At 32.7% G+C, this 23,617-nt stretch overlaps 2 protein-coding genes and 1 long non-coding RNA gene across 3 annotated transcripts; 2 read left to right on the top strand and 1 right to left on the bottom strand.

Annotated features, from left to right (window-relative positions):
* Positions 1-3,390: 3,390 nt before the first annotated feature.
* Positions 3,391-6,103, top strand: LOC103497110 (glucan endo-1,3-beta-glucosidase 11). The gene is made up of 3 exons (XM_008459200.3): positions 3,391-3,844; positions 4,368-5,413; positions 5,737-6,103. Exons 1-3 carry the CDS (start codon positions 3,775-3,777, stop codon positions 5,818-5,820), a joined length of 1,200 nt encoding a protein of 399 aa, XP_008457422.1. The 5' UTR covers positions 3,391-3,774; the 3' UTR covers positions 5,821-6,103.
* Positions 6,104-7,497: 1,394 nt separating this feature from the next.
* Positions 7,498-9,417, bottom strand: LOC103497097 (uncharacterized). Its single transcript, XR_539331.3, has 2 exons — positions 9,268-9,417; positions 7,498-7,821 (listed from the first exon to the last, which is right to left on the bottom strand). It is a non-coding gene; the product is annotated as an uncharacterized LOC103497097 (long non-coding RNA).
* LOC103497103 (umecyanin-like) lies at positions 8,476-9,637 on the top strand. The gene is made up of 2 exons (XM_051084829.1): positions 8,476-8,703; positions 9,207-9,637. The coding sequence occupies exons 1-2, from the start codon at positions 8,520-8,522 to the stop codon at positions 9,635-9,637; spliced, it is 615 nt and encodes a 204-aa protein (XP_050940786.1). The 5' UTR covers positions 8,476-8,519.
* Positions 9,638-23,617: the final 13,980 nt, after the last annotated feature.

Genomic DNA, 23,617 nt, shown 5'->3' with positions numbered 1-23,617 from the left:
TATGGTCATTTGTAACTCTAACGATGTCAAGATGGTTTACAGAGCTAAAAGTTGTAGGGCACCTAACCGATCAAGTACTTTTTATTTATACATATTTACAAGCGTAGCTGATCGCTCAAGAACTCAAGATTTCAACTTTATCCTTTTGGGATGTGTGTTTTTCTATATCACCTACTAATTTCCCTTATGTATGGGTTCGTCCTATGAGCTTTAAGTCTTACTTAAGACAACTCTCAACATACATGTAGAAAAAAAGAAATTCAAACCACACTAACCTTTTGATAAAAATCTATGCATTAACTTAGTTATGTATGATCCCTATTAATCCAAGTAATTGATCAATTTACGAGGGGGTATCGAACATAGTCCTATAGAAAAATTCAAATATCCATCTTCTTATTCAAATGTGAATATATCTTTCGGTTCATGAAGCTAACTTTAGCTACAAGAATTTTCTAATTAATCATGCAAGGTGTGTATATACATTGGTCTTTAATTTATAATGTAAAGTGTTATTTTTACCTTAATTTAATTCAAATTATATAGTAAAGTTGGATTAGCTTTATTTGTCACTTTAGAGTCATTATAACCCATTAAATGATACATTTATTTGGTCATGACATTGTTTAAGAAACTTTACAACTTTTACATATATTTATCATCATTAACAAATGAAATAAATATAAAGAAAAATCGTCATGTTTTTATGTTATAGTGTTAGTACAGCTCCAATTAGCTACATTTAATTTTCTTTCATATTATATATATACATATATATATCTTATAAAGGTTTCTTTGTTAAGTGTAATATATGCTTTAAAGTTTATTATCTTCAAGGAAATTAAAGTTAAGATTATATTTAGAAAAAGAAATGCTTTTTAGGAGATATAAAAAATTAATTCATGATGGGTACCTATTATAGGCTAATATTGACAAAGAAAAAGTTTTTAAATTTCTTTTTAATTAGTTCTCAATTGGTCAATCTTCCCCTTTCCTTTTTCTTTTTAAAAGTATGAACATCATCCCCTTTTCAAACTCACTAAGGATTCACACGGCTCATCGATATTTGACCATATGAGTACCTGATTAAGCAAGCTTAGAAAAATATTTAGTATAATTATCATAATCTCGTCTATTATTTGACACGTTATTCTCGCTTAACTTTGACTACAGGAATGAAAAATGGATAGAGAGATTTGTGAAGAATATATTTTTCCAAATCTCTAGACTTAAAAAATGTCTATCTAGTTAGTTTGAGATTTTAGTTAAACATAAGGGATCAAAAGTGTATCTTTTCCGTAAACTCAAAGTTTAAATTAACAAGCGTAAGAATCTCATTTAAACTATCGAATGACGAAGTTGTGTAACAAAAAAGTCAATTTGAGCATAATAAATTAAGAGATGACGATACATATTACCATCTCAAAGATTGAAACCAATTTAATCGTTGCTGATATGTTTGGATGTGATTCTAAATTTGTTAAAGTCATTTTACTATATTCAAAATCTCTTCGGAAATGTGTTTTAACGGTTCAAAGTTAATTTTCATAATATAAAAGTTGTATTTAGAAGTGTAAAATTAAATATTGAAAGAATTTTAAGTGGTCAAAGATGTGTTATAAAGTAATTTTAATTGTTTCCAAAATCATTCTCAAACGTTTCAATTAATTAAACCATCGTTATTAAACATAAGAAAAGAAGAAGAAGAAGAAGAAAATTTGTTTACCACAAGATTTTGAGACAAAAGTCGTTTCAGATTTTTATTTTTCATTTTGTTAGATTATATTATGAAATTTTGATCATAATCTCTAATCCTTTGACCCACAAACAATCCACCTAACCTTAAACCAAACAACTTTGGACTATTTTTAAATTTAGATCATCATCAAGAATTAGAAGAAACAAACAGAAGCTAATGAACTAAAGTAGAGCACAAAGGACAAATGAAAACCAACTACACATTCTATTCAACAACAAAGAAAAAATGGTCATTCAAAATTAGGAAATTGACTTACCTCATTGGATACTTTAATCATTTGCTTTTCTGTTTATTATATTCCATAATTTAATTTGTTATTTTAATTTCTTTACTATATAAAATTGTTAAATTTTGAGTTAAATTAAAAAAAAAAAAGTAAACTTTTAAACTTTGACATATATTTTTTTTAAGATAACAAAACAAACCGTCTAGAAATGACTATGAAACGATTTCTTAGCTAATAGAACATGAATTAAGATGTATATTGTCCCTAAACTTTGACGGTATCTAACAAAATTATCAACTTTATTTATTTTTCATCTAATCAACTATAAGGCGTAAACTTTAAAAATGTTTTATACGTGCTAGGTCTTTTGATTTTATTCCACATAAATTTAACACTTTTTAAAATCAACGAATCTATTGAATATAATTTTTTTTTTGTCTAAAAATCCCACTTTATCCTATAATATTAACCCCAATTCAATTATCATACAAGGGTGTCAATGAGCATGAGGTCTTGTGATTCGACTCTATCTACATCCAATTGTACGAAAAAAAAAGTCTTATTTTTTTATGTCCATTATTTGTTATATATATATATATATATATATATATATATATATATTAAATTAAGTTCATCAACCCTTATTTCACCTATCGGTTTATTTGTTTTGTAACCTACTTTCTTTTTTTACAATGTTTTTTAAATCAAAAATACTTTTTATTTTGTTTTTGAATCGATGAAGGCTTCAAATACTTACTTAGGAGTGATGAAATCCAAAGTAAAGAAACTCTTGAGAAAATAAGTACTATGTCAAAGATAAATGCTAAATTTTTAATTTTGTATTTAGTAAATTTTTACAATTTTCAAATCTGCTAATAACTTTTAGATACAAAATTAAAATTTTCACCTTTTTTGCATATACAAAACACTTGGATACATTTTTAAATTTTCAAGAATCCAAATTATAATTTATCCTTAGCCTCCTTTTCAATTCTTTTACGTTGGGGATAAAATTTCTCCATCTGACTTTGACCCACCAACTAATTTCATCAATCATCATTTTCAATTTTTTTACTCATATAAATCTTAAAAATTCATATATCCATCCACCATCAAACAAGGAGGAATGTCAGAGATAAAATAGAAGGGGAAAAAATGAAAGCTTGAATCATAACAACAATGAGTATAATGAATGGAATGAACAAACTTCTTCAAAATCTCCAAAAAAGTTCAATAATTTTCACTCAATTTTTTCCCCTAATCAAATGTGTAATCTTTACTCCTTTTTCAACTAATCTTTTGTTTTCTTTTGCTGAATAGAAACATGATATGAGACAATCTTCATTCAATCTTCAAACTTACGCGTTAAGACTTGGGAAAGAAATGAAATTTGGACTCAAATTTCTTTGTATCAAACAAAAAACACTTCCAAATCAAAACCCCTTATTGTGCTCTCACCAAGAAAACGACCCTCCTAAAACCCTTTTCATATCTTTCACTCTCTCATGAAAATTCTTCTCTCCCAAACAGTTTCCCTAAGGTTTTGGACAAAATAGAGAAAAGGGTATTCGTCTATTTGTTCTAATTTTGTTGGGTTCTCTTCTTTTTCTTTTTCTTTTTCTTTTTCTTCTTCTTCTTCCTCTTACTGTTTCAGTGGAATTATTAGTATAAACTTTGGGAAGTTTTGAAAGAAATCTGCTGTTTCTGCTTGGTTTTTAAGCCATCTGATCAATTTCCCATTTCCATATCTCTTGGAAGTTCGATTTCTCTGGGCGATTTTCGGCTATAAATGGCCAGGAAATGCTTCTGGTTCTGTTTTCAATCGATTCCCGGTTTCTGGGTCGTCTTCTCTGCCATTGGTATTGTACTCTTTTTTCTTCTCTTTTAGTAATCAGATGATTTGAGTTTTGGGTTTTTGTTTTTTTCAATTTCTTCTATTCTAGATCGTTCTGTAGTATTGTCTTTTTGTTTTGTGTGTTCTGTTCGCTGTGAAGATTGCTTCCATTTGACTTGTATTCAGAAGTTCCTTGTGGATCTTCCTCCATTTCTCTTTATTGATTTAGTCAGCAAAGTCAATTTATATTATATTGGAGAGTGACAATCAGAATTCTTTATCTTATGTTTCTAGCTTCCTAGTTTTCAGATTGTTCTTGACTTTGTGACTGCTTAAATAATTGATGGGCTACTATTTTGACTGCTTTGTATGTGAAAAGAGTTGTTATCTGGGTTTGATTTGAATGTTTCTTTAAGTTCGGTTATGTGTTTCTGTCGATCATTCTTGAAGATTTTGTTTGATGTATGTTTAAAAGTCCGATGTTTCTTGTTAAGTCATCCATTTGAGGGAAGTTTGTAGTTTGTAAACATCTTCTTGTCTTTCTCCAGCCTCCTTGACAATGACAGTCCAAGCATTTACTGGAACTTATGGAATAAATTATGGAAGGATTGCTGATAACATTCCTTCACCTGATGAAGTTGTTTCGCTTCTCAAAGCGGCAAAAATTAAGAATGTTAGGATTTATGATGCTGATCATAAGGTTTTAAAAGCGTTTAGTGGGACGGGTCTTGAATTGGTAGTTGGTCTCCCAAATGGCTTCTTGAGAGAAATGAGTGCAAGCGAGGAACATGCGATGAATTGGGTTAAAGAAAATGTTCAAGCATTCCTTCCTGAGACTCACATTTGTGGAATTGCCATAGGTAATGAAGTTCTAGGAGGAGGTGACCTTGAGTTGTGGGGAGCACTCTTAGGTGCTGCAAAGAATATCTATAAGGCAGTAAAGAACCTTAACTTAGATGGTGTCGTTCAGATCACAACAGCACATTCTCAGGCTGTTTTTTGGAACTCGTTTCCGCCTTCTTCTTGCATATTTAGAGAAAATGTTGTTCAATACATGAAGCCGTTGTTGGAGTTTCTTTCAGAGATTGGTTCACCTTTCTGTTTAAATGCTTACCCTTTTCTAGCCTATATGAGTGACCCCGAAAATATTGATATCAACTATGCACTTTTTGAATCAACTAAAGGTATTTTTGATCCCAAAACTGGTCTACATTATGACAACATGCTCGATGCTCAGATTGATGCTGCATACGCAGCATTGGCCGATGCTGGATATCAGAAAATGGAAGTCATAGTCACGGAAACTGGTTGGGCTTCCCGTGGAGACGAAAATGAAGCTGCGGCAACTGCAAGTAATGCAAGGATATTTAATTACAACCTTAGGAAGAGGCTTGCTAAGAAGAAAGGAACTCCCTTCAGGCCAAAGAATGCGTTGAAGGCTTATATTTTCGCAACGTTTAACGAAAATTTGAAGCCAGGGCCGACTTCTGAGAGAAACTTTGGACTTTTCAAAGCTGATGGAAGTATATCATATGACATTGGATTTCATGGACTTAAATCTTCTTCTTCAGATTCATCTTATTTATCTCTCAAGGTATGTAATTCTGAAAAAAATCTTATATCTGTTCGAAGTTTGAAACTATCTTTTTCCTTTTCCTTGTCCAAATAAATTGATTCAACATGATTAATAACAAAAGAAAAAAAAAGGCCGATGTTCTTGAGCATTAAACTTTGCTTAGTTTGCCTTGTTTGAAAGATTAAGAACAAAAGTCCAACAGCAAAAAAGAATTCTAAAAATCAAGTTAACATCGTACTTCTCGACGTTGAAAGCTATTGTATTGTAATCCTACTTTCTTAGTTTGTACTAATACAATCTCTAATGATATCCATACAATTCCTGGTTGCCTATGTGAACAGGATTTCCGAGCTCGAGGACTTTCGGGAAGCCACATGATCTCATTAACGATCTCGGCCGTGACGCTTCTATTATTGTTGAGATGAAAAATGAAATTTAGAATGTCTGAGAACATTTAAGTTAGAAAGGTAAAGCTGCAGTAGGTATTGGAGGAAAGCAATTTGCAACTTCTGCTGGTTCAGCCCATTACTATGGCATAGTTGATGTTAATTCTTTTGCCTCTTGCATGATGAAACTCTCCACCCCATTTCCACCCCATTTTATGTATAAATTGTATCCCCAATTTTCCATAAAGGTTGAGTTTGAGATGGAGCTATTGAATCATGAATGCAAGTGGCAAAATAAAGCAATATATGCTTATGATTTCAAGATTTGTGCCTTTCCCAGTTTTTTTAATTAATTATAAACACATGTTTAAGAACAAAATTGAAGATTGAAAAGTGGGGTACGTTTTTTTTAAAAAAAAAAAAAAAAAAAAACTTATATTATCTAAGAGAGAAATGGTATTAATTTTAATTCAGGTTTGTATTGCTGCATTATAACAATCAAAACATAGTTGGGTTGATTAAGAGATTAGAGAAAGCTGAAGTTAGTTGTTAGCCCGTCGCCATCCTTGTAACCACCTCTTTCGGTTGGTTTTATTTCCAATTTTCATATTAGGACTTTCATTGTACTATGAATTTGTGCATCATATGAACTACTACAGATCGCTTAAATTTGAAAGATATATGTTTTAACCCTTTTCGTCATGTAAAATTTTATTTTTACCCTCGAGTTAAAAGAATTTAAACACCTTTGCCAAGTCCTTTCATATTCTCAACCATTTGAATCTTCCACTTCCTTCTCCTATTATTCATCACAGTTGAAAAGTATTTTCGTAGTTCAATGCTTTTTCAGGTAAATTTTAATTGTGTTTTGCTTACTTCCATGTTTGTATATCACAGACTAAGAATGTCCTGCATTACAATTTGTGTAAGTTGGTTGAAAATACATATATTGGTGTTTGATCACTGCAACCATCGTGGCCCTTGACTGCGATTATGGTGTTGGATCACGATTCCAATATGCAATCATAAATATAACGAGATGATAAACATTTCTGAAGATTCAACCAATTGGCAAGAGATTACTTTCCATAACGTTTTATTTCCTGTTCTTAACAAAATAACTGGTGAAACACGTCAAAACGATCCCACGACAAAATATACTTTAACTTTTTCAATTTGAAAACAATGAGGTAGTAAAAAGATAACTTTTTGTGTAAAAGAATAATAAAGAAAGAACCATTGGTCATTGGTAAAATTTAGGGTTGGAGACTTGCATCTAATAAATAACTTAATGATCGACGAAGGCATACGGGTAGAATCTCATGAAAAAACTGTTTCAAAAAATTTATCACTCGAGTTGCTCTAGAGAGTCATTTTCCTATGGCGTGCTTTGTGAAGCTTGCTGAAGTTATTGTCACATTTAATAGTATTTCTTAGGCTTTTGAAACTAGCATCTCCTTATAGTGGTGGAAACTGATTTCAAAATTCTCTCCAATCTTTTGGTTGGAAATTCTAGATTTGTAAAATTTAGGCATTTGTTGACTCTCTTAGAGATCTCCACATAACTAGTTCTGTTCGAGGCTTCCTTTGGACTAACTGTCACCGTAATTCGGTTGCTCATGACCTAACCTCTCATGATACGACACCGATTTAAATTCTAGAAGTCAAAGATTGGAACTAAAGAAAAGGGGTGAATATACAAAAGGCAACAACACATTGACAATGAAGTAGAAGCTTCTTCTCTAACAAACAAGCAATTGAAACAATTGACAAAGACGGGTTCATCACAACACAATCAAAGAAAACACCAAAATGATGGCCAATGCAAGGTCTAGAAATTCTATTAACGTATCAGTTGAGGCAAAGAAATGGTCAAACAATACATTATTTAAGAATCATGTGTATATTAAGTAATGTGCTCTGTTGACTTACAAATGCCATGCGGATCATACATCGCTGTTGTGAATAAGTCTCCTTTGTCCAGAATATAGGTCTTGTTTTCAATATATTTTGACAAATGCACCTTCCTTAGAAAGTCCCCTGTTATTCAAGACAATAAGAAATCATAACCAATACTTACTACTGTTCAAACTGAAATATAAACCATTATTAAATTCGAGCCATTTCATTCGGTTTATGTATTAGAGTAAATTGCACCTTCCCTAGAAAGTCTCCTGTTATGTATTATTCTAACTGAAATATAAACCATACATTGACTGGCATCAATCAGAGCAAATGTTTATTACAATGAATCTTTCGACGAAATATAACTATCTAAACTACCAACCATATCAACATTTAAAAGAAAAGATTTAAACTACATATAGGCACCTTCAAGGTAAAGAATTGGGATGTTTAGAAATATCCTCCAGGGTGTTGGATCTAAAGTTATAGGTATTAGTGTGGACTAAATCTTCCCAAGGATTTTAATGTAAGCAATAAGCATAATAAAAAATGGCCCAGATCCTCTAGTTATTAAAAAAACCATATATGCAGCTCGGTGTTATGTTAGGCTTTGAATTCTAAACATAAGTTGAAATTGACCATAAGAGCAGGAGATGGAAATGGAAGTAGCTAAATCACCCACCCGAATTAAATAATCATAACAATCAAGTATTACCCTCCAACTTCTCCAACCAGTTTCTATATAAAAATATCAGTAATGCTGGTTATAAGTTTCATTCCGACTTGGAAATCTTTCACCATTTGCAGATAGAAAGAAGTTCTAAAGCACAACAATGGCTAGAACACTGGCCCTGCTTGTGCTAGCCATAGTGGCAACCTGTGCCTTGGTACAGACCACAACCGCAGGGACCACCCATGTGGTCGGAGACAGCTTGGGCTGGGTGGTTCCCATTGGAGGTCCCGTTGTCTATGCCACTTGGGCTGTTTCCCATACCTTCTTAATTGGTGATATCTTATGTAAGCAAATAATCACTTATCAATCTTTAATGCACTTTGAATACATTTGTCTGAGATTTTGGATCCTTTAGAACTTCCAATGTCAAAAGTTACGGCATTTCCTCATTTTTTTTGTGTATCCAAAACATTTCAAAGAAAGTTGGAGGGTTTTGAAATGTTAAAATTAAAATTCTCCCAAATGGGGTGGATGTCAAATTAGATCATCTCTAATCTGTGTTTCTTATTTGTTCCGACAATTGTCGTAGTTTCTAAATCTTTAGCGTATTCATAACTGTTCAAACCAAGTTGGAGACTTTTGTATAGTTAAAACCATCAGAATCAAGACACGGTATTGACAATCAAATTAGATCATTTCTGGTCTTTGTTTCTCAGTATTTGCTTTCACAATTTTGACTTGTTATCAAATGAACTTTTTACTAGTGATTTACAAGGAACTATCCGCAAAAATTCTATATGGGAAGATCATAAGGCATTGCATACTAATCTCTGTGCAACATTTTCAGTGTTCAATTTTACAACTGGAGAAGAAGATGTAGCTAGAGTGACAAGGGAAGCATTTCTAACCTGCAATTCAACCAATCCAATCAGCCTCAAAACCACAGGTCCAGCCAATTTTACGTTGGACTCACTGGGGGAGTACTATTTCATTGGCACTTTGGACGAGCACTGCATCTTGGGACAGAGATTGGCCATCAATGTCATTGCATATTCTGAACCGACTCCCGCCCCAACTCCGCCTCCAGCTCCAGCTCCAAGAGGGCCAAAAAACTACACCGTCGGCGACAAACTCGGATGGCTAATCCCTCCACCAGATCCTCTCGGTCTCTTCTATGCATCATGGGCTTATAACAAGACTTTCTTAGTTGGTGACACCTTAAGTAAGTATCGTTTCATTAATGCAATTTATCAAACACTTGGTGGGCACACTCAATAAAGAAACCCACAAAATACGTTGATCATTGAAATTAAATTTGATCTTTGCAGTTTTCAACTTCTACAATGGATCCGACGATGTTGCAGTGGTAACAAAAGAAGTGTTCGATTCCTGCAACATCACTTCAACTCTCGAGGTATTCAGCTCAACACCGGCGATTATCGCCCTGAATTCCACCGGCGAACATTACTACACCTCCACCTACGAAAAACACTGCATATTAGGGCAGAAACTAGCGATCAATGTGACCGGACATACCACTCCCAGTCCCGGCTCAGCCCCTTCTCCTTCAACCACTGCACACCCACCCTCCCATGCGGTCTCTCCTTCTCCGGCCACTGCACACCCACCCTCCACTGCGGCCTCTCCTTCGTCCCCGGCAGGTGGAACTGTGGCTCCTCCACCGAAAAACTCCGCTCCACCGGTAACCGGCGGCGGCCGCCTCTACTTCCGTACTTTCCTGGTGTCCGTCATGGCCTCCGCATTCTATTTCTGAGTCGTCTTCCTTTCGATTTTAAGAAAAAGAAATAACCAGCAGAAGGTTAAATTACAAATTTAATTTATACGGTTAAGAATTCGATCTAGCCGATTTTAAAAGTTAAGGGGACGTTTAAGGTAAGGGTTGGATCATGGGGGTTTAAGGTTATCTAATCCTACCCACATAACCCTTCTCCCAAACACATCTTATCACAACATTATCATAACACTTCATTCATAACCCTTCTTCCAAACACATCTTACCATAATACTTCCTTCATAACCCTTCCCCAAACAAATTTTATTATAATCCTAGCTTTATCATAACCCTAACCCCATAACTCAACCTTTCCCCCAAACGGCCTCTAAGAGTTTATATGTTGTCATAAATTTTATATTTTGTTACTAATTTACGTTTCATTTCATCTCCATTAATAAATTACCTTTCTTCTACCAACAGTCAAAATTAATTTTTAAATGTAATTAAAATATAAAGACTACAATGATGAGTGAGTCCTAAAAACGTAACCTTTATTCGATGATTTGCCTATTTGATTTTTATTTTGAGAAGATTCTAGTTTCTATCTACTCATTTCAAACATATTCGTCTCTTCTTTTAAATTGGTAAATTTTATTTGTTAAGATACGAGATTTCATTGAATCGTTAATAGTTTGATTAACCTAAGCAAAAACATAAGTAAATCAAATACAAATTCAAATTTAATGATAGCTATGACGTATAGAGAGTATAATTATAAGAATTTCTCTAGCCATTCATTTTATCGGACAAGAAAACATAAAATTGAATAGTTACAGATACGACAAAAAAATTTGGGACGAGGGTTTATGTTTGAAAAATTAAGCTCGTAATCATCTAGTTTTTTGTTTTTTGTGTTTGAAAACGAGATACAATTGTTAAATTCCTACCTAAAACAAAAATAATTTTTTACAAACTACTTTTAGTTTTCAAATTTTTGCTTTTTCTTTTTTAAACTATCGATGACAAAAGAAGACAATAAATAAAAAAATTTGACCAATGTCTATACGCATAAGTTTTAGAAACCAAATAATTAATTGACAGTCCACTATAACTCAATTCATTTTTTTATAAAAAGTTTTTAAATATCTGCAATAAAATACCCTTTATACATTAGATTTATGAGAAACATTTAATCAATAAAATAGCTTATTATTAACTAGTTAATTCATTCAGGTTTATGAAAAATCAAAATCTATACAATGATAATATTATTACTGTTTTCATTCATTGATAAGCTACTTAACACAAGATAAGGAACATGTAAAATTCATTTAACATTAGGCTACGTGTAGGCTATTGTAGTTAAAGTATAATAATTTCTTTTTAAAACTTATAATAGTATGTGTTTTAAAAAAATTGTATATATTGTGACAAATAAGAAAAAAAAGTTGATAAATGTAAAATAGAAAAGATTGCAACAAATATAAGATTTTAAATTAATAATTTAGATAATCATTGCTCTAAATATTATTTAGAAGTCTTCAATTAATAACAATAAACACTATTTTAAAATCTCATACTAAGTTATTAATGGATATACATGTTCAATATACTACTCAACGACTCCATATATTAATTGTTACAAATGGGTACTACAAAAAATGTATGGTATACAAACAAATAGTTATATCAAATATACATGATATTAATTATTAGAGTAGTTAGTTTTAAACATTTTAATACATAATACCCACATGCATAAATGTAGGAATTAAAATTATATAATAAAATAATGTAAATTAAATAGATACTACCAAACTTCTAACAATACAAAAATTAGTATAAAGACAAATTTGATACAAACATTATAGAGTTTGAAGTGATACAACTCTAATAGCATCACTTTACTCTGCTACTAACATCTAACCAAAATTGGGGGGCAAACATAATAGCAGAAAATAAAGACACCATCCAAGTTTAGAAACCAATCAGACTAGATACAAAATGAAGAAAGCAATCTAATTGTTCTAGCATATTACTATGCAAACCGACTTAAATGCTTGGCTATAACACTCAACAAGTTTGTGATTAGAAGTCAAAGCAGCTGAAAAATCAGAGTTATATTGCTAGAACTTGAGTGTTAAAACAAAGTTCTACTTCAAAGAACTTTCAAGCTCCAAGCTCTTAGTTAAACTTGACATATAGCATAATCAAACGGTAATAAAATAGCATAATCAAACGGTAATAAAATAGCATAATCAAACGATAATAAAATAGCATGGATGACAGTTTCATGTTTAAGTATCCCAATCTTAGGGCTAGGGATAAGAGAATTAAATACGGGAATTATATGATAATAAAAAAGAAAAACGGAAAAAGTATATTAGTATAGCATTTAAAAAGAGCTATCTCTCTCCAAAGGAACAAATCTTCAAAAAGAAAAACCGTAAAAGTATATTAGTATAGCATTTACAGTTTGACTCATTCTCACCACACCCTTTGTTCCAGACAATCTTCAAGTGCGGAGCAGGTTTTTCTTCTGTTTTCAAGAGCCTTTTCCATCAACCTTTCTGTTCTTTTTGGATGGAGCAAATTATTTTTCCTCAAGCCAACCTTAGTTTTACAGCCCTAACAAAGAGAGCTCCTACATAAATATAAAGTGATGTTAAGCCAGCGTGCTAAAATTTCTACCCTGCCTTATCGAACTTAATGTTTAAATCTGATTATCAATCTTGCCGTTATATGTCAAATCAATGACCGTAGTTGACATGAGTGGTGGTTTGCTAGTAGCATAGCTATTTGTTGCTTGCCCATTTTTAAAGATCCTTCAAGACAGAGCAATATAAGAAAATATTCTTCTTTTCCACAAATTTCTCCTCTCCTTTCTCTGATTTTCAGTAAAGATTCTAGGTTTTAAGCAAAATGATCTCCAAAATTAAAAAAAGAAATCACAGCAACGATGCCATTTCTCCAAACATTCAAAAGTTCGTCTACCAACTTCTGCTCATGCAATCCTCCCTACACACATAGGAGAACAAGAAACTACTAGATTTGTGATATGATCAGTAATGAAGACATCACGGTTAGTCTAAACAGAATATAGAAGTGGCATAAAAAATTAGTCAATAACTCACCTCAGGCACGATAGAGCACCACCCACAGAGTTCTAGCTACCCTCTTTAACTACTCTATTTTTTTTTAACGAACCCAAAGGTTAAATTTTTTAGAGGCACTCCTAGTCAAAGTCTGTTCCATTCGTCTAAGAAGTGCAATTCAGATTTTGATTCTCCGTTTAGTTTAAACAGTGAGGAAGTTGTTAGGACTCAACCTCAATTTTATTTATCAAAAGTTGGGGAAGGATTTGAGAGCTCTCCTATCTTTTCACATTTCTCAATTCTACATCAAAATAGACAAATACTAAAGAGAATTAACATAATACTCGGCCCCCACACTCACAAACACACTTCTAAGGACCCACACAGTTGGAAAATTACTAACTCTCAATCATTCCTTCTTCTTCCCACTTTTGTCCCTATGTAAATACACCTTTACTATGGGGTGTCTATCAGTACCTACCCCCAAAGAGCTACCTTGTCATGATGTATAGAAACAGCAACCACAACTTTTGCACTAAATGGATGATTTAGAGGAATGAGATGTGCATACTTGCAAAGACGATCCACAACCACCGATATGGCATCATAAACTTCGGATTTGGGGAGGCCCTCTATAAAGTCCATACTAATATCCTCCCATACACGGTTCGAAATGGGTAACGCTTGAAGGAGTTCGGCTGAAGTCGATACAAATATTTGGCCTGCTAACAAACTGAGCATTCAACAACATATGTATGGATACGTCCTTTCAAATACCTCCCTTGCTAGTCACTAATATGTGTTCAATGCACCATGATGTCCCCCTACTAGACGTCAACCAATAATAAAGGAATAGTAGGTGAGTCCTCCGGAAGAACCAAACGGCACGAATAGAGATGTCAAGATATTCGAGTTTTGGATTGAAGTCCAATGCCACCATTCAATCCAAAACTCGAATAGTTCTCCGTGTGTCTTTTTACCAATAACCATGTCCATGGGAAATCACCTAACCCCTATAAAAAATGTTAAATGAATTAGCTAATCTCACTCTTATAGTCCACCATCTCAACGCAAATCCAATTTGATAATCCATTCGTTAAACAATGTAAGACTTCTTTAACCAATATCCTAACTTTTCTTTTTGTGCTATGTCTAATCCTCCACGTGTCTTTATCCAATGTCATTTGTATAGCCAAACGTTTTTCTTATATCCATATCCACGAAAAATCACTTCATCTCTTAAAAAACTTGATTCAGTAGGCTAATATCACGCACTTTCTCAACACTTGATCAAATTGGATAATGTTTTCTCCAAACAATGGCAAGAGTTAACCTGTAATTAATAAACCTGAGCAGTAAGTATGTTGTCTCCTCTCTCCTCCCTCCTTCCGTCACCTTCTCTTTTGAACTTCCACTCCTTTCCGGTGATTTCTCGAGCGTCTCTTCCTATCCTCTTTAATTCTCCGACCTCACCTCCCGTTCTTCCTCTAGAGTCCTCTTCGATCTATCTATATTTAATGATAATAGCAAACTATTAAATTCTTCATTTGAATTTTTGTGTTCGATTAGATAATAAACGATTTCACGTGGAAGATGTGGGAGCTCAGTGTTCTCTAGTCGTCTTAGAAGCCCCCTCTGAACTAGTTTCTCGACACGATTACAAAATCCAATTTGATAATCTTATATCCAATCAATTGCAATCCATTCTTTTCTTTTTGGGTCGTCTAGTCTTTTTGGGTCGTCTCTTTAATTTCATTTGTATAGCCAAATTTTTCTTCCTATATCCATTTCGACGACGAATCATCACATCCCTTAAATAAAAACTTGATCAAATTGGATAATCTCACTTTTAGTTTATTATCTCAATACTTAATCCAATTTGATACTTCTTAACAATAGCAAGAACTTATTTTATGCTAAATTTAAAGTGCAATGCAAAACTTCAATCCAAAACTCTCATATATTAACTTTTCAATTTGTGTCATCTATAGTTCTCCATGTGTATGTTTCCAATTTCATTTGTATAGCCAAACGTTTTTTCCTATACCCATGTCCACGAAAATTCACCTCATCCCTTAAATAATAAAAACTTAATCCCATAGACAAATTTCACTCTTAGTGCACTATCTCAACACTTAATCAAATTGAATAATCATTTCTCCAAACAATGGCAAGTATTCAATCCAAAACATGAATTCCATTGCCACACTTCAATCCAAAACCCGTATATCCTTACTTTTCTTTTGTATAACCAAAAATTTTTTACTATGTACTTGTCCGCGAGAAATCACGACATCCCTAAAATAAAAACTTAATCCAATTGGCTAATCTTACTCTCTTTAGTCAAAGTAAGAAAGTGAAAAAGAAAATACCCAAATAAAAGACAAGAAAAAAATAAGAAAAGTGAGAAGGCGATGATGATTATTGATTTGGTTTTTAGAAAAAGATGTTACCAAAAGGTATTTATTACCCATCACTACCCTAGTCCGGCTCTAGGTTAATGATGGGTAATATAGACTTTTTGGTACTATCCTCCGCTAAAAACCAAATCTACCATCACCGACTTCTCACTTTTCTTGTTTTTTACTTCTTTTTTATTGTTATTTTCTGGTCTTTTATTTTGATATTTTCTTTTCCCACTTACTTACTTTGGTATTTTCCCCTTTCTACTTTCTCTTTTCTTCCTTTCCTACTACCACAACACTTATCCAAGTCCATAATCCTTTCTCCAAAAGATGACAACCAACTCCTTATTCCTAAACTTTTGGTAAAATGCCACACATCAATCTAAAACTCCCACATCCTAACTTTTCTTTTCGTATTTCCACAGTACTCACCAATGTTTTTTCCTATATTCATGTCAGTAGCAAATCACCTCATCCCTCAACTAAAAACTTAATCCAATAGACAAATTTCATCTTGGTGCAATATCTCAACAATTAATCAATTTGAATAATTGTTTCTCCAAACAATGGTAAGAGTTATGTAATCCTAAACTTTAAGTCTAATGTCACACTTTATTCCAAAACTCTCATATCCTAACTTTGCTTTTTGTGTCATCTATAGTCCTCTATACGTTTTTTGGCAATGTTATTGCCAAACTTTTTTCCTATATCCATATCCAAAGCAAATCATCTCATCCCTTAAAGAAAAATTTTAATCCAAATGGCTTAAACTGACTCATAGTGCACTATCCTATTACTTATCAAATTTAATAAATAATCCTTTTTCCAAATGACAAGACTTCAATCAAAAACTTATATATCCTTACTTTTTAATATATGTCGTTTATAGTTCTTCATGTGTCTATTTATCACTTACAGTTGCATAGCCAACTTTTTTTTTCCAATAACCATGTCCATGGGAAATGTCCTAATCCCATCCACTTAATCCAATTATTTTATGTCACACTTATAATGCACTATCTCAACACTAATCCAATTTAATAATCCTTTCACTAAACAATAGAAATAGTTATTTAAATCAAAACTTGAATTATATTGAAACACTCATATTCTAACTTTTCTTTTTGTGCCGTCGATAATCCTTCATGTGTCTTTTTCCAATTTCATTTGGCTATATAGTTTTTCCTATAACCATCTCTATGGCAAAACACCTCATTCCTCAAATAAAAAATTTACCCAAGCTTATCTCACACCTAGTGCACTATCTCAAATTTTAACCAAATTTATTATTCCTTTCTCCAAACAATGACAAAAATTATTTAATCCTGAACTTGTACTCTAATGTCATGTTTCAATTCAAAACATTCCTTTCTCCAATCCTGAACTGTGTATTTTTCCAATGTCATTTGTATAGCCAAACTTTACTTACTATTTCCATGTCCACAGTAAATAACCTCAATCGTTAAATGAAAACTTAATTCAATTGACCTTTCTCACTCTCAGTGCACTACATCGAAACTAATTCCAATTTGATAATCATCTCTACAAACAATGACAAAAGTTACTTAAGTATAAACTTAACGTTCAATACCATACGTGAACCAAAACTCGCATATCCAAAAAAAAAATTTCGGGTTGTCTACAATCCGCCTTGTGTCTTTTTCCATTTATATTAGAATAGACAAACTTTTTTTCCTATAACCATGTCCATGGGATCTCATTGAATCCCTTGAGTAAAAACTTAATCCAAATGGCTAATCTTACTCTTAGTGAACCATCTCAACACTTAATCCAATTTGATAATTCTTTCTCCAAATAAATTTAAGTCATGTTGTTCATGGTAGATTTCTTGATAGGGCTTTTGTGTTTTGGTCTCCATTTTATGGCTTGCCAAAAGGGAATTTTTTCTAGGAAGTTCTTTTGGACTTAATTTTTGTTCTAGCCATGTTGTTCATGGAAGATTTCTTGATAACGTCCAATGCACACTTCAATCCAAAACTTTCATATCTTAACTTTCTTTTTCTGTCATCTATGAGTATTCCATGTGCCCACAACAAATCACCATCACACTTGAATAAAAACATAATCCAATTGGCTCATCTAACACTTGATGCACTAACAAACTGAGCATTCAACAACATATGTATGGATACGTCCTTTCAAATACCTCCCTTGCTAGCCTCTAATATGTTTTCAACACGCCATGATGTCCCCCCACTAGACGTCAGCCAATAATAAAGGAATAGTAAGTAAGTCCTCCGAAAGAACCAAATGATCGTGATAGCGTAGAAGCTCCCCTTCTAAAGAATATCCCATCGAGGCTTGTTAGCCATTGATCAAAGATAACATAATACTGTTAAAAGATTCATTCTAAGCCACTTGAACAATGAAAACCAAAGGCTTGAGCCTGCCCATAACACTTAAAAAACCAAATTCAAATACCGGTGGTAATCTAGATAAGGCATCAGCCGCTTTGTTTTCAACCCCTTCTTGTATTGGATCACAAAATCATACCCTAATAGTTTAGCAATCCATCTTTGGTATTCTCCCCCAATAACGATTGCTCAAGAAGAAATTTCAAACTTTTCTCATCATTACGCACCACAAAAGGCTTACCCAATAGATATGACCACCACTTATGAATAGCCAGCACGATTACCATAAGCTCTCATTCATAAACAGGTTCTATAAGATTTGTCATATGACCGGTACTGAATACATCAAGGTCAATCTTAATAGAATATAGAAGTGCATCAAAAATTAGTCAATAACTCACCTCAAGCACAATGGAGCGCCCAAAAAGGATAGGAGATCTCACAAAAACTTAAATCGAAAACTCTCATATCCTATCTTTTCTTTTTGTGTCGTCCATAGTTCTCCATGTGTCTTTATCCAATGTTACTTGTATAGCCAAATGTTTTTTCCTATATCCATGTCCACGGCAAATCACTTCATCCCTTAAATAAAAACTTAATCTTATCGGCTTATTTAACTCTTAAGGCACTATCTTAACACTTAATCCATTGTAATAATCCTTTCTCCAAACATGGGCTCTTCATTCCAAAAGTTGAAGTCCAATGCCACCATTCAATCCAAAACTCGAATATCTTTACATCTCTACTCGTGCTGTTTATAGTTCTTCATGTGTCTTTTTACCAATAACCATGTCCATGGGAAATCACCTAACCCCTATAAAAAATATTAAATGAATTAGCTAAACTCACTCTTATAGTCCATCTCAACGCAAATCCAATTTGATAATCCATTCGTTAAACAATGTAAGACTTCTTTAACCAATATCACACTCTTATATCCTAACTTTCCTTTCTGTGTCGTCTATAGCTCTTCATGTATCTTTTTCCAATGTCATTTCTATAGCAAAAATTTTTTACCTATATCCATGTCCAAATAACCTCATGCCTCAAACAAACACTTTATCCAATAGAGTAATGTCACTCTTAGTGCACTATCTCAATGCTTTCTTAAATTTAATAATCCTTCTCCGAGTTATTTAATTCTAAACATGAAGTCTAAATGTCACACTTGAATCCACAACTCCCATATCCTAACTTTTCTTTTTGTGCTATGTCTAATCCTCCACGTGTCTTTATCCAATGTCATTTGTATAGCCAAACGTTTTTCTTATATCCATGTCCACGGTAAATCACCTTATGTCTAAAAACCTTGATCCAATAGACTAATCTCACTCTTAGTGCACTTTCTCCACACTTGATCAAATTTAATAATGCTTTCTCCAAACAATGGCAAGAGTTAACTTGGAATGAGAAAGTTAGTTCAGTAAGTATGAGAAAGTTAGTTCAGTAAGTATGTTGTCTCCTCTCTCCTCCCTCCTTCGGTCACCTTCTCTTTTGAACTTCCACTCCCTTCCAGTGATTTCTCGAGCGTCTCTTCCTTCCCTCTTTAATTCTCCAACCTCACCTCTCGTTTTTCCTCTAGAGTCCTCTTCGATCTATCTATATTTAATGATAGTAGCAAACTATTAAATTCCTCATTTGAATTTTTGTGTTCGATTAGATAATAAACGATCTCACATGTAAGATGTGAAAGCTCAGTGTTCTCTAGTCGTCTTAGAAGCCCCTGTCTGAACTGGTATCTCAACGCGATTACAGAATCCAATTTGATAATCTTATATCCAATCAATTGCAATCCAATACTTGAAGTCCAATGACACACCTCAATCCATACTTTTCTTTTCGGGCCGTCTGTTGTCCTCAATGCGACTTTCTCTAATTTCATTTGTTTAGCCAAACTTTCCTTCCTATATCCATTTCGATTACGAAACATCACATCCCTTAAATAAAAACTTAGTCTAATTGGATAATCTCACTTTTAGTTTATTATCTCAATACTTAATCCGATTTGATAATTCTTTCTCCAAACATAGCAAGACTTCAATCCAAAACTCTCGTATATTAACTTTTCAATTTGTGTCATTTATAGTCCTCCATGTGTCTGTTTCCAATTTCATTTGTATAACCAAACATTTTTTCCTATACCTATGTCCACGAAAATTCACCTCATCCCTTAAATAATAAAAACTTAATCTCGTAGACAGATTTCACTCTTAGTGCACTATCTCAACACTTAATCAAATTGAATAATCTTTTCTCCAAACAATGGCAAATATTCAATCCAAAACAAAAATTTCGTTGTCACACTTCAATCCAAAACCCATATATCCTTCCTTTCGTCCGCGAGAAATCACGACATCCGTTAAATAAAAATTTAATCCAATTGGTTAATCTTACTCTCTTAGTCAAACTAAGAAAGTGAAAAAGAAAATATCCAAATAAAAGACAAGAAAATAGCAAGAAAAAATAAGAAAACTGAGAAGACAGTGATGATTATTGATTTGGTTTATAGAAAAAGATATTACCAAAAGGTATTTATTACCCATCACTACCCTAGTCCGGCTCTAGTTTAATGATGGGTAATACAGACTTTTTAGTACTATCCTTTGCTAAAAACCAAATATACCATCATCGACGTCTCACTTTTCTTGCTTTTTACTTCTTTTTTAATGTTATTTTCTCGTCTTTTATTATGGTATTTTCTTTTTCCATTTACTTACTTTGGTATTTTCCCCCTACTACTTTCTCTTTTCTTCCTTTCCAACTACCTCAACACTTATCCAAGTCCATAATCCTTTCTTCAAAAGATGACAAAAGCTCCTTATTCCTAAACTTGTAGTAAAATGCCACACATCAATCTAAAACTCTCACATCCTAACTTTTCCTTTTGTGTTTTCACAATACTCACCAATGTTTTTTCCTATATTCATGTCAATAGCAAATCACCTCAACCCTCAACTAAAAACTTAATCCAATAGATAAATTTCATCTTGGTGCAATATCTCACAATTAATCAATTTGAATAATTGTTTTTCCAAACAATGGTAAGAGTTATGTAATCTTAAACTTTAAGTCCAATGTCACACTTTATTCCAAAACTCTCATATCCTAACTTTCTTTTCTGCGTCATCTATAGTCCTCTGTACATATTTTCACAATGTTATTGCCAAACTTTTTTCCTATATCTATATCTAAAGTAAATCATCACATCCCTTAAAGAAAAATTTAATCCAAATGGCTTAAACTAACTCATAGTGCACTATCCTATTACTTATCCAATTTAATAAATAATCCTTTCTCCAAACGACAAGACTTCAATCAAAAACTTATTTATCCTTACTTTTCAACATATGTCGTTTATAGTTCTCCATATCTCTTTTTACCAATTACAGTTGCATAGCCAACTTTTTTTTCAATAACCATGTCCAAGGGAAATGACCTAATCCCATACACTTAATCCAATTATCTTATGTCACACTTATAATGCACTATCTCAAGACTAATCCAATTTAATAATCTTTTCACTAAACAATAGAAATAATCTCAACACTAATCCAATATTCCTTCAGGTGTATTTTTCCAATGTCATTTGTATAGCCAAACTTTACTTACTATTTCCATGTCCACGTTAAATAACCTCAATCGTTGAATGAAAACTTAATTCAATTGACCTTTCTCACTCTCAGTGCACTACATCGAAACTAATTCCAATTTGATAATCATCTCTACAAACAATGACAACAGTTACTTAAGTATAAACTTAACGTTCAATACCATACGTTAACCAAAACTCGCATATCCAAAAAAAAAAAATTTGTTTAGGCTTTATTCTTATTGACTAAGTTTTCACTTTAGTTTGTATTTCCCTAGTTCCTTTGCTCTTAGTACAATACTCTTCTATTTTGAGCTTTAAATCTCATATATTATCAATTAGAAAAAAAGGCTTTAATCCTAAACCAAGAGTCTAATGCCAATGGCACACTTCATTAAGAGCTTTAAGTCCAATGCCAATGAGACTTGAGAGAGTTGTTAAGTTTTTGCTATGTTTTAACCTTTCTACAATTGTTTCGTCTTGAAAATGGTTTATTCTATTTGTTACGTTTCTCTTTGACTTCGTTTGTTTAGACTTTCTTCTTCTTGTTGCCTAAGTTTTCACTTTAGTTTGTATTCCCCGAGTTCTTTTACTCTTAGTACAAAGAGCTTTACGTCTCATATATTAGGATCAAAAAACCAACTTTACCCCTAAACTAAGAGTCCAATGTCAATGTCAATGCCAGTTGACAGAGTTGTCTAGTTTTTGCTGTTTTTAACTTTCTATGTTTGTTACATCTAGAAAAAAACTATATTCTGTTTGTTACGTTTATATTTGACTTTGTTTAGGCTTTCTTCTTCTTGTTGCCTAAGTTTTCACTTTAGTTTGTATTCCCCTAGTTCATTTGCTCTTAATCCAATACTCTTATATTTTGAGCTTTAGGTCTCATATATTACCATTAAAATATAGGCTTTAATTCTAAACTAAGAGTCGAATATCAATACCACATTTCGAAAGAAAAAACAATGGCAAGAGTCATATAATTCTAAACTAAGAGTCCAATGCCACACTTCAATCTGAAACTCTCATATCTTCATTTGTTTTTCGTCTGTGAGTCTTTCCATGTGTCCTTTTCCTATGTCATTTGCGTAGCAAAACTTTTTTTCAAATCCATGCCCCAGGCAAACAACTTCATCCCTTAATCCCATTGGCTACTCACCTTTTGGTGCACTCACATCATAAATCCAATTTGATAATCTTTTCTCCAAACAAGTGCAAGGGATACTTAATTTTAAACTTGAATTTCAATGTCACACTTCAATCGAAAACTCACATATTCTAACATTTCTTTTTGTGTTGTCTATAGTCTTTCGTGTGTCTATTTTCAATGGCATTTGTATAACCAAATATTATGTCCTATATTAATGTCCAACAGTAAATCACCATGGCCTTTAAATAAAAACATAATCTAATTGGCTTATCTGACATTTAATGCACTATATCAACACTAATCAATTTTGATAATCACTTAGTGCATTATCTCAACACTAATCAAATTTAATAATCATTTCTCCAAATAATGGCGACAGTTCTTTAATCCCAAATATGTAGTCTTATGCCACACTTTAATAAAAAAAACTCTTATACATTAACTTCTTGTTTCTTGTGCCACCCATAGTCATTCATGTGTCTTTTTCCAATTATAGTCAAACTTTTAGTGCACTATCTAAATACTTAATCCATTGTGATAACCTTTTCTCCATACATCGGCTCTTCATTCCAAAAGTTAAAGGCCAATACCACACTTTAATCAAAAACTCAAATATCCCTTACTTCTCTATTTGAGTCATTTATAGTCATCCATGTTCATTTTACAAATTACATTAGTATAGCTAACCTTTTTTTCCAATAACTATGTCCTTAGAAAATCATCAAATTCGTAAAATAAAAACTTAATCCAAATAAACAACGGAAAGAGTCCATTTATTCAAACCTTGAAGTAAAATGAAACACTTCAATTGAAGACTCTCATATCCTAGTTTGTCTTTTCCTGCCATCTATAGTCCTACATGTGTCTTTTACTAAATTTATATACGTAGCAGGATCTTTTTTCCTATAT

Source organism: Cucumis melo, chromosome 5, assembly GCF_025177605.1.
Source record: "Cucumis melo cultivar AY chromosome 5, USDA_Cmelo_AY_1.0, whole genome shotgun sequence".
Lineage (NCBI taxonomy): Eukaryota > Viridiplantae > Streptophyta > Magnoliopsida > Cucurbitales > Cucurbitaceae > Cucumis > Cucumis melo.
Note: the sequence above shows the minus strand (reverse complement) of the source record. Positions and strands in the feature narration are given on the sequence as shown.

Excerpts from the sequence above, each read along its gene's own strand:
- LOC103497110 (XM_008459200.3), top strand. The coding sequence starts at position 3,775 with ATGGCCAGGAAATGCTTCTGGTTCTGTTTTCAATCGATTCCCGGTTTC. Across the intron at positions 3,845-4,367 it reads GGTCGTCTTCTCTGCCATTG|CCTCCTTGACAATGACAGTC; the intron begins GTATTGTACTCT and ends GTCTTTCTCCAG. Across the intron at positions 5,414-5,736 it reads CATCTTATTTATCTCTCAAG|GATTTCCGAGCTCGAGGACT; the intron begins GTATGTAATTCT and ends CTATGTGAACAG.
- LOC103497103 (XM_051084829.1), top strand. The coding sequence starts at position 8,520 with ATGGCTAGAACACTGGCCCTGCTTGTGCTAGCCATAGTGGCAACCTGT. Across the intron at positions 8,704-9,206 it reads CTTAATTGGTGATATCTTAT|TGTTCAATTTTACAACTGGA; the intron begins GTAAGCAAATAA and ends CAACATTTTCAG.